The 11,859-nt window shown below is 40.9% G+C and overlaps 1 protein-coding gene across 1 annotated transcript; it reads right to left on the minus strand.

Moving 5' to 3' along the window:
• Positions 1-2,178: 2,178 nt before the first annotated feature.
• Positions 2,179-9,937, minus strand: LOC124128330 (multiple epidermal growth factor-like domains protein 10). Its single transcript, XM_046491725.1, has 5 exons — positions 9,660-9,937; positions 5,459-5,517; positions 4,132-5,133; positions 3,232-3,352; positions 2,179-2,788 (listed from the first exon to the last, which is right to left on the minus strand). The coding sequence occupies exons 1-5, from the start codon at positions 9,815-9,817 to the stop codon at positions 2,431-2,433; spliced, it is 1,698 nt and encodes a 565-aa protein (XP_046347681.1). The 5' UTR covers positions 9,818-9,937; the 3' UTR covers positions 2,179-2,430.
• Between the last annotated feature and the right edge of the window lie 1,922 nt (positions 9,938-11,859).

The raw sequence follows: 11,859 nt of genomic DNA on the forward strand, positions 1-11,859 counted from the left end.
CATCACACACCAGTTTATTGAACAATTCTTTGTACAGCTAACTGGTGTAGTACATGTTGTCTTCGTGACGTTGCAGCCTCTAATGCATGTTCCAGTCATCTGATCACAAACACCATCAAGACATACGTCACACGTTTTGTCACACAATTCCCCATAAAATCCGTCCCTGGAACAATATCCTTTTTTTTAGTTACACAAGTTGTTTGCGGAGTTTACATGACATGTTTTGCAATCTCGACCAAAATATCCAGATGCCATCTACACGATCACCAGAGACATTACATCTCCTATTCCGACATTTCTGACTGCATGACGATGTCTTGGTTGAAGGGCCGATGAAAAGAGCGACCTCTCACACCCACCCATGTGCATGTCATATAACAAATTGTGCAGTAATGGAGCAGGTGAGCAATTACACATGTAGACTACGATGGAAGAACAGAGCATGATGTAGCTGCATCTCACATTAAAGACAAGGTTAGATTGAAATGCTTTACAAAGACCATTTGAAAGTTCAATGAACTATACAACATACTTTATTACAAAAAGTTCGCAAAAATGTACTGACAAAGATTAAAAAGCATCAATTACAGCCACAATAATGATACAAGTTTATACATGGTTTTGAAAAAGATAATGATCCATACATTTGAAGCACTCACAGTGACTAGCACGCAAAATAATGCAATAATGTATCCTGAAAGTTATATATACTCTTAAAAAAGAAATAAACTTGACATAGATGTAATACCACTTTTCGCCAAATATCTAATATAATTACATTAATGAGAACCAAATAAGTCAAACAGAAAGATGATGTGTCTATAATTCGTGAAAACATGCAAAGCACATAAACGTAGCGTTTAGGGATCAATTTTACAGCTTCATCCAAACGCAACCGCCTGTAAAAAACGTGCAGCACAGGATTCTGCATTTAGGCATGCAGGCCCCCCCTCCCACCCACCCCCCTGTTGAATGGGTATAAAAATCCACATCAACGGCTGTTCATACAGTCCTTATAACGGCAGTAGAGGCGTCGACAGAATTCCAAGACTGAATGCAGCTCAACGGAACAACGCCTTTGGGCGATTACAAGTTGGAGCAACTCAGCAAGAAGTAGCCAGGCACTTTGGCGCATCCAGACAGACAATCTCCGTACTGTGGACCCGATACAACATCGCCAACAGAAATGACGACAGACCAAGGTCAGGAAGACCAAGGGTGACAACCCAAGCACAAGATCGTTACATCCGGCTGCGACACCTCCGAGACCGCACTACCACAGCCACGTCTACAACCCCACAGATCCCTGGGGTACGCAGAATGTCAGATCAAACGGTACGCAAGAGATTGAGGGAGCCTGGACTTTTTGCACGAAGACCTGTTCGACGTCATGTATTGACCCCACGTCATCTGGTGGACTGTCTGCTTTGGTGCCAGCAAAGGGTTAGATGGGCTGAGAAGGTGGAGAAATGTACTGTTTACTGACGAGTCCCGTTTCCTACTCACACGTGCTGATGGGCGCGCATGTGTCTACAGACGTCAGGGTGAACGTTACGCCCCCAACTGTGTGCAGCAGGTTGTCCCTTTTGGCGGCTGGAGTGTCATGGTATGGGCCGGAATTCATCACGGTGGTAGGACGCCTCTCGTGCATGTGGCAGGTGCATTGACAGGTGTGCGTTACAAAAACTTGATCCTACAGCCTTACGTTCTTCCTCACGTCAACGTTCATGACGGACAGTTCCAGCAGGACAACGCACGACCGCATATTGCACGTGTTTGTCAGGACTTCTTACAGCACAACAACATCCAGACATTACCTTGGCCAGCCCAGTCACCAGATTTGTCCCCGATTGAGCATGTGTGGGACGAGTTGGATCGACGCGTTCGCAGAAGGAATCCACCGCCCAAAGCACTTCTGGCGCTTCTTGATGCACTTCAGCATGAATGGCAGCACATCCAACAGCGTGTTATTGACAACTTGATTGCATCTATGGGCCGTCGGTGTCAAGCGGTGATTGATGCACGTGGTGAGCACAACCGATATTGCCATTTTCTGTACCCATGTGACATTAACTGTATCGTGTACGTCTGTCTGTCTAGGTGACACGATTGTTTTGAACATTGTGTACATTGATCTTCAAACAGTGTTTCAATTATGGTTTCTGTGTCCTATTTTGAAACAATCGCATTATGTTACATTTTGAAAGTCAGTGTCAAGTTTCTTTTTTTTGAAGAGTATATGTTATCCAAAATGTGAACAGTGTTTTCTTCGTATTTCACGGATCAGATATTTTCTATAACAAATGGTAAATCCCTTGATATATACATATATAAAAGCAATTTTTCTAAAGACTCTAAGCCAGTAATTAAAATAATAACTGATTAGAAGCAGCATTTGGCAGACTAAGGTAATTGCACAGTCCATATTCAGGCAAGATCCTTAAATCGAGTTTCTGGTATGTCCTCGACTGGTGTAATGTAGCTCTCGGCGGCAACTGGGTCATTGTCGTCCCTTTCGAGATGAGAGTATGACTCGGGATCCTCATGAGAACTAAGAGACGGAGTTGGAGAACGAGATGGAGTGCTGAGTGCCAAGTCATTGTGAAGTACTTCTACCTGGACTGGCATGTCCATATCCGCGTCTTGTTCTGGTTCCTCTTCGTTCAAGACTGGGGGCTCACAATGCATGTTCACGTCTTCATCCCTTATCTCCCAGTACCTGTGTAACGTACTGTACCCCGTACTGTATGCAACAACCTGTCCTGTAGCATGTCCTTGGGGCTCTCTGCAATGGTGAAATATATATATTGTACAAAGAATGATGACCATATGCTTAGGTTCCAGTTATATTCAGCGAATATTCGGAGACCTGAAATTTCCTGGAAAAGGACTGTGTACGGATAGACCTGGATATTTAAGTGACAAGTCAAGAGAGAGAGAGAGAGAGATAGAGAGAGAGAGTGAGATCTTAGGCTTTGGTATGGAATATAATAACCGGTGCCACTGATTGTCCACTAATGCAGACAAATAAAGACAGGAATCAAGATTAATATACTCGTTCCTCCACCATTGAAGATTTCGATCTTAGTTAGGTTCATGACAAAACAAAACTCTTGTGTTTGTTCCAATCTGATGGATACACCATAAGTGCATCCCTTAAATGACATCTGTATCAATTTATGTACTATTGTATGTACAAAATAGCTATTTTAAACCATATCTACTTACCTGTTAGGGCTCAAGCGTTTACGGCAAAACAGGAACAGGAACACTGCCAACAATATTCCAATGAGCAATGTCGTTAATGCTACAGACAGTCCTATTTTCATATCTCTGATCTCCAATGTATCTGAAGAATAAACAAATATGTAAATGTAAGGCCAGTGGTAAACAATTACGTGTCAAATGACGTGAGGTACAAGTGAAAGAAAGGAACTGCATTAGACATAATTTGTGTGGCTGTTATATCAAATTTGGAAATTTCCTCCATTCATAAATAAAAGCGACCGAACCCTCTTTATATTCATGAGAATTAGTAGAGAGTAGTACGATTGTATGATTCCGTCAATATCATGAGCATGTGTTTATGAATCAACTAGTAATGATACCATGTTCGCAAAAATGTGGCTCCCATCATAAACACATGCAGAGGCAAGTCAATTAGGACCTGAAAAAGCACGGGAACAAATCGCACAAGTAAAGCTAGAGAACTACAGATGCGTCAAATTTGAAAGGTTTCACATGCCAACCATAACACTTTTTGAAAGCTTTACTGAGGCCTTAGATGTTAAAATATTGATCAAACAACTTTTGAGCATGAGTGTTATGGCGCTCTTTAAAACTTTGGTGGAAAGAGCAGGCTCGATTGTACCTCAAAGATGTGATATGCAAACACCAAAGGCTTGAGCAGCTCAACATAAAGGGAATGTTGACTATAGGAAAGTTGAAGTCATCCCTCTTGTCATACATCCTAATGGAGAGTGTTTTGCCACTCTGAATCTTTATGCATAGATCTTAATATAAAACAGATGAGGCAGTCTCACCAGTCTCCTTTATCTCTAGCTCAGGTGGGTAAATCAATGGAATGGAATTGGCTATTTTATGGGTATTTAATGCGCGTCACTTTACCTGCACATGAGTCCACCATACACCAGTTTATTGAACAATTATTTGTACAGCTGACTGGCGTAGTACATCTTCTCTTCGTGACGTTGCAGCCTCTAATGCATGTTCCAGTCATCTGATCACAAGCACCATCAAGACATACGTCGCAAGTTCTGTCACACATTTCCCCATAAAATCCGTCCATACATCCACTTTGACAATGTCCTTGGTATGAGTTACAAGAATTGTTTGCACAGTTGACTGGACATGGTTCGCAATGTGTACTGAAATATCCAGGTGCACAGCCATCTTCACAGTCTCCAGAAACATTGCATCTCCTATTCTGACATTTCGAACTGCATGGAAAGGAGCACTGCCGACCATGCCAGCCGTCTTTACATCCATGAGTACAATCACCGTTCTGCTGATGACATTCATTTCGGACGCTTGTTAAAGCCTGTATTCCCATAGCCTGATTGACCTTAGGGTTTGCCCCTCGACAGTTTTCATTGCAAGTCTCCGTACAGACAATACCATAATATCCTTGTAAACAGCCATCTCGGCACCCATATCTACATTGTTTTATACAGTTCCTACATGAATATTCACAATCCTTTCCGAAATATTGTAGTTGGCATTCGTCACACGTTCCGGTGATCCTGTTGCAGGATTTACATCTACTTGAACACGTCTTACAGTCAGTCCCATAGTAGGAGTCTACACACCCAGACACACAGGAGGAGCCCAGCTGACAATATCCTCCATCACACCCATCTGGACATGCTGTACAGTTACCTCCTGGACTGTCACATGGTATGTCGCAGGTCTTGCCGTAATATCCCATGGCACAACCCTCAGTACAAACCCCAATCCCATTGACTGAAAGTTTGCATCTTTTTTTTTTACATTTTCTGCTGCAACGAGTACTACATTTCAGGTCATAATACCCAATGTCGCAGTCTGTGAGGCAGTGATCCGTTGTATCGTCACAGTCTGAACAGTGCTGGTTATTACTGCATGGGGCAGCTGGAAATAGAGTCGGTTCTAATAAAACCTTGATGCTTATGACAACACTCCATGAAGTTATAACAAGTTGAGAACAAAACTGAACTTGTTATCAAATGTCTCAGAAAAGGTTTCTGAATAACTGTCAAACAAATTACCAAATGATGACCAATGCCTTATTTTGTCTTTTTCCAATGGATTTCTATTGGGTGAACACATTTCGAGACCAACTGGTATTGATGTTTAAGGTTAAGGTTTTGTCGCTTGGTTTTATACTGTACTGCAATTAGTGAATAATTATTTTTAAGTACAATACAATCGAACTTCAGTGAATAAAAGTGTTTACCTTTAAAAGACATTACCATAGCGGCAGTGCACAAAATCGTCAGGAATGTCATACTGTATCTGAAAACAAACCAAACATTATTTAGTAAAACAGCACGATGGATGTAGATGGAGTTTCAGGCGGGATAGAATGATGCCAAACATTGATGACACTTATGTGCAGAGGGGCATTTACAAATGAAAGAAAGATTAATAGTCATCTATCTTTGTGATAAATCAGCACATACTCTCAAAAAAGGATGAGGATCATGGAATACTAAGTATTAGGACAAAGACAAACATTAGACAAACATCCTAGGCAAGAACATTTATGTCCATAAAACTAAAAATCAAATTGCATCCGTTAGCTTAAACATGCCACACACAGCAGCGCCATTCCTGATTTTGACATTTTCAGTGAAGCTCGATTCTTCTCTCTACACCATTATTTCTGTCAGTCTTATTGAATCTAGTTTACATAATCAGTCTGAACTTGATTTCATTGATTGTTTATGACCTAGCGTCTGCAATTGCCAGATCGTCAACGGGCTATGGCATGTTGGAAACCAGATTTGACACCAATTAAACAAACGCAAATATAATAAAATATGCATGCTATGCTTTGTAGGTCTATGCTCATGATGTCAATCACTAGATTCTCGCTGTGTGTGACGTTGAACAACAAACAAGCAAACAATTCATGCATTTGGTATATAGTGAGGCAATACATGGCTGCGTGGACACTGATGATCTTGGGCAGAATCTCATTTCCAACATGTATGTTTGGCATCATAAGTATTTTTGAGTCTTCTCATGAACCATGGAGCTTAATCTTCCTGAGGCATGGTGGGAAAGTCTCGTGGTTATAGCGTTTGCTTACCAGGTAGGTACGGTGCCATGTGCTACCTGAAACAGGCCCGTGAAGATCCGGGATAGAACAGATATTCAGCAAACCATGCTTGTCGTAAAAGACTATACTTGTCGTAAGAAGCGACTAACGAGATCGGGCGGTCAGGCTCGCTGACTTGGTTGATGCATGTCATCGTATCCCAATTGCGTGGATCGATGGTCATGATGTCAATCACTGGATTGTCTGGTCCAGACTCGATTATTTACAGATCGTCGTCATACAGCTGGTATATTTCTGAGTGCGTCGTTAAACAAACAAACAAACAAACAAACAAACATGAAACAGTACTCAATCACTCACTAAACTTTCGGAGAATATTAAGGATTACTTTGACACAGATAATTACTGCAGCTATCTGACATACCAACTTTAATTATATTTACCGGGAACAAAGAAAACAATTGTTTTCGGATACATTCAGATTCATTAAAGCATCATTCAAGTTTCTTGGTAATTTTCAGATGATTATATTGGCTTGGGGAAAATTTACTAGCACATTTCTGACATTGGTTTAAAGAATCCGGTCAGGAAGTTTCAACCTAAAATGAATATGATTTACGGGTCAAATCATCTACATCCAGCTCATCGTAATCAAAATAAAAAACAAGCCTAAATGATTTAGTAACAAACAGAAAAGCCAAGGACTGAAAGAATCACCCTGAACCCTCAAGGTCAGTTGACCAGGAATTCATTAAATACTTGAAAAAACAAGTAGCCGTTCTGGGAGGGTAATACATTCCAGTGACCTCTAAATCCAGTCATGAGGCAAAGAATCATAAGCTTTTCTGTAGTCTATACAACACATTAAGAGGTTACGGTGGTAAGTTTTAGTCTCTTCAAGGATCAATTTCTGAACTAGTTTTAAGGATCAGTCAAATCACCTTTCTTTTGCAGAACCATGGATGAACATCCCCTGTATCCACAAGATGATTTAAACAGTATAGTAATGCTTTTTGGACACAGGGAAACAATTTCTATAAACTGGTTTCGAATACCATCAGGCCCTGGCGCCGTATTTGATTTGGACTTTATAATTACCTTTTTCAGGCAATCAGGTGTAATGAAACTCAACAATGGTGACTTAATTTTGTCACCATGGTTACGTGAGGTTACAGTTGCCGGGCACAGACCACAACTGTTTCCAAAACCTTTCATTGGAATCTATGGTAGGTCTTTTCTCATTATTATTATTATTATTATTATTATTATTATTATTATTATTATTATTATAACCGCAGACCGATTTGGGGTTATCTAGTGTTGATATGTAGTTGATTGGACTTTCACTTGACCCTGAACATGGAAATTTAAACTGAAACTGAAACTCATTGTTTCATTGCCAGCTTATGATGTGTTAATGTCCATTTGGTGATATGTGACTAATTGACGTACTAAATGCATTGACTCACTATCTGTACACGCAATTACAAACTAATTACCGATTGCAGAATCGTCCGCCCCATTCATTTTTGTACTACTTTTTAAATCTTGATTTTTTTTGTAGAAGTTGACTTCAGCACCATACACTCTTACAAAAAAGAAACGCACAGGTAGATTTTTAATCAAATTACTGAACCTAATAAATTCGATATTTTTAATTTAATATCATAGATACAAATATTACATTTTGGAGCTCGATCGTCACAGGTTGTCGTTGTACAAAGGCATTGAGAACTGTTCATTGCCATGTCACATCAGACCACAAGGTTGCGCTGAACTCAGTATCTCGTGTGACCGCCCCCAACAGCAATCACAGCTCTGCATCTCCTCGGCACTGTCTGGATAAGTGTATGACTTCTGCCCTGCGAAAGTCTGCGCCATTCTGCTTGTAACGCATTGGCCAGTTGTGGGAGTGTCTGTGGCGTGTTCTGACGTTGACGTACATGTCGATCGAGTTCATCCAAGAGGTGTTCGATTGGGTTGAGAGCTGGAAATTTCGATGGCCAGGGCAAAACGTTGATGTTGGCATTATAAGATAGTCCACCGTGACGAGATGTGTGCGGTGGAGCATTGTCCTGTTGAAGCAGCTCCCTCTGGCGGTCAATGATTCGAATAAGGTGAGGTTGAAGAATTTGAGTCATGTAGTGATTTGCTGTCAAATGTCCCTGAACCACAACCAAGTCAGACCTCGTGGTGTAGGATATGGCCAGCCCGCACCATCGCCACCGAATTTGTTGAATTCACGTACACAATGTGTGGCAAAACTCTCATTTCGACCATGATAAACACGTTGTCTTCCGGTGAAGAAGAAATTGTGATCCATCGCTAAACCAGATTCGTCTCCAGTTTCTCTAATTCCAAGGCTGTAAGGTATGGCACCAACGCAAGCGTCGTTGTCGATGTATCTGTTGCAAAACATAACTGGTCTTCTGGGTCGGATTCCAGTCTCGCGAAGAAGGTTCCTGACAGTCTACTTCGATATCCTCCTCAACCCATGGATGCGCCCTGCAGTCTCCATAGCTGTGGCATTGCGATGACGTAGGTGGAACAGTCGAATGTAGCGATCCTGTGGTAACTCTGCAGTACGGTCTGCAGTGGAATTTAACTGTGTGTACCGGTCACAAAGGCAAATGGTGCTGTGGTGGACGTTGAAGTGGCGTGCAACAGAAGACTGCGATTCCCCTCTTTGGCGATGTTCCGATCGGCAGCGCTGACTATCGGCATTTTCGAACTTGTTGACAATTGAATGACAAATTATTACCTTATACTTCCTTTTTTACAGCCACTACCACGAGTTACGAAGGCCCTAACTTGCACGTGCATTTTGCTTTACTGTTTTCCTCCATGACATTTTTTAACAAGTGTGAAAACAATGGCGTTTAACGTCTTAACGCACAGTTTGTCGAATATCAAGCCACCAACATTTTCCAATAACATATATCCAATTTATATACCGGATTTTATGTGTAGTCAGGTTCAATGAACTGCGTACTACCTGTGCATTTATTTTTTTGAAGAGTGTGATGCTAAAACATAATTTCATACAATATTTTCATCATACCAAATTCTTCAATGTGATCATCCGGCTACCTCACCAGTACATTTTATTATCGATGTTGCAGGCTTTCACTTAACAGCTATGGGAAGAAATACATTGTTTTTGTACACAAAAAAGGCCTAACACACACTTGATTTATCAATATGACTAAAATGACATTATTTTTGACAATTTCAAGCCTTAAGTAACAACAAGTAATTGGGTCGGTGCCAAAGTTTATCACTGACAAACATAAATATGGGTGATGTTGCTCATTTGAAAAACAGAAGCGACAAATCCCTTTCTATATTTATCAGAAAATGTTTACAAACATACCTTTGATCTAGAGATCTGCATAATCCGTTGTATCTTCTTCGCCAAAACAGATATTGACCGTTATTGCGTGGAGGTTGAGCAAATGACTTTACAGAAACAACTCCACTCCATCCACTCAAATTCACATCCAGTGTGCCGATTACACAATCAGTGGACATGTGTTTCGCATTCCAATGATTTATTTCCTTATAATAAGTGTCCTCTTATTGGGTGACTAATACCTGAACACAAATGTGAGTGATGACCTAGGTATTGTATCCCTGTTCTATTCTCTTACAAAAACAAACAAACAAACTCACACAAACACACACACAAAACATACACACACAAACACCCAAACACACACAAAAACTCACACGCTAATACACACACACACAAACACACACACACTAACACACAGAAACACACACACAAACACACAAACACACACACACAAACACACACACACACACACTAACACAAAAACAAACACACAAACACACACACAAAACTCACACACAAATACACAAACAAAAAAACACACACACTAACACACAAACACACACACAAACAAACATGCAAACACACACACACACACACACACACACACACACACACCAAAAAACACACACACAAATACACAAACAAAAACACGCACGCACAAAACACACACACACATACACACACACTAACACACACACACAACCACACACACACTAACACACAAACACATACACAAACACACAAACACACACACACACACTTACACACACAAACACACAAACAAACACACAACACATACACACACACAAATACTAACACACACACACACAAAGAAACACACACACACAAATACAGAAACAAAACACCCACACACAAAACACACACACAAACACACACACACACACACATAAACAAATACACACACACTATCACACACACAAACAAACACGCAAAACACACACGAAAACACACAAACACACACACACAAACACACACAAACACACACACAGAAACACACAAACACACACAAACAAAACACACAGACACAAATACACAAACAAAAACACCCACACACAAAACACACACACAAACACACACACACACACACACATACACAAATACACACACACTATCACACACACAAACAAACACGCAAAACACACACGAAAACACACAAACACACACACACAAACACACACAAACACAAACACACACACAGAAACACACAAACACACACAAACAAAACACACAGACACAAATACACAAACAAAACACACACCCGCACTAACACACACTAACACACAAACACACACACAGAGACACACACACAAATACACACACAAAAACACACACGCACAAAACACACACGCACACAACCACACACACACTAACACACAAACACATACACAAACACACAAACACACACACACACACTTACACACACAAACACACAAACAAACACACAACACATACACACACAAATACTAACACACACACAAAGAAACACACACACACAAATACAGAAACAAAAACACCCACACACAAAACACACACACAAACACACACACACACACACACATACACAAATACACACACACTATCACACACACAAACAAACACGCAAAACACACACGAAAACACACAAACACACACACACAAACACACACAAACACAAACACACACACAGAAACACACAAACACACACAAACAAAACACTAAGACACAAATACACAAACAAAACACACACCCGCACTAACACACACTAACACACAAACACACACACAGAGACACACACACAAATACACACACAAAAACACACACGCACAAAACACACACGCACACAAACACACACACACTAACACACACACAAACACAAATACACAAACGAAAACACACTCACATAACACACACAGAAACCACACACACACACAAACACACACAAACACACACAACACACACACACACACACACACACACACACACACACACACACACACACACACACACACACACACACACAGGTGGTGAAATGGGGTTCAAGATAATTGAACCAGGCGTTGTACCCTTCCTGCTGAGGGCCAGGCACAGTAAGAAGTACGTCGTTTGTCCTGTAAGTCTTTCTATCCACTGGGGTGGGTGGTGGTTTGTTACGAAGGCGCTGATATTCGTTGTGCACTGACTGACAGACTCACTCACTCTATCCACGAGACCACGGAGC

This window comes from Haliotis rufescens, unplaced genomic scaffold (assembly GCF_023055435.1).
Source record: "Haliotis rufescens isolate VD_foot unplaced genomic scaffold, xgHalRufe1.0.p SCAF_231, whole genome shotgun sequence".
Lineage (NCBI taxonomy): Eukaryota > Metazoa > Mollusca > Gastropoda > Lepetellida > Haliotidae > Haliotis > Haliotis rufescens.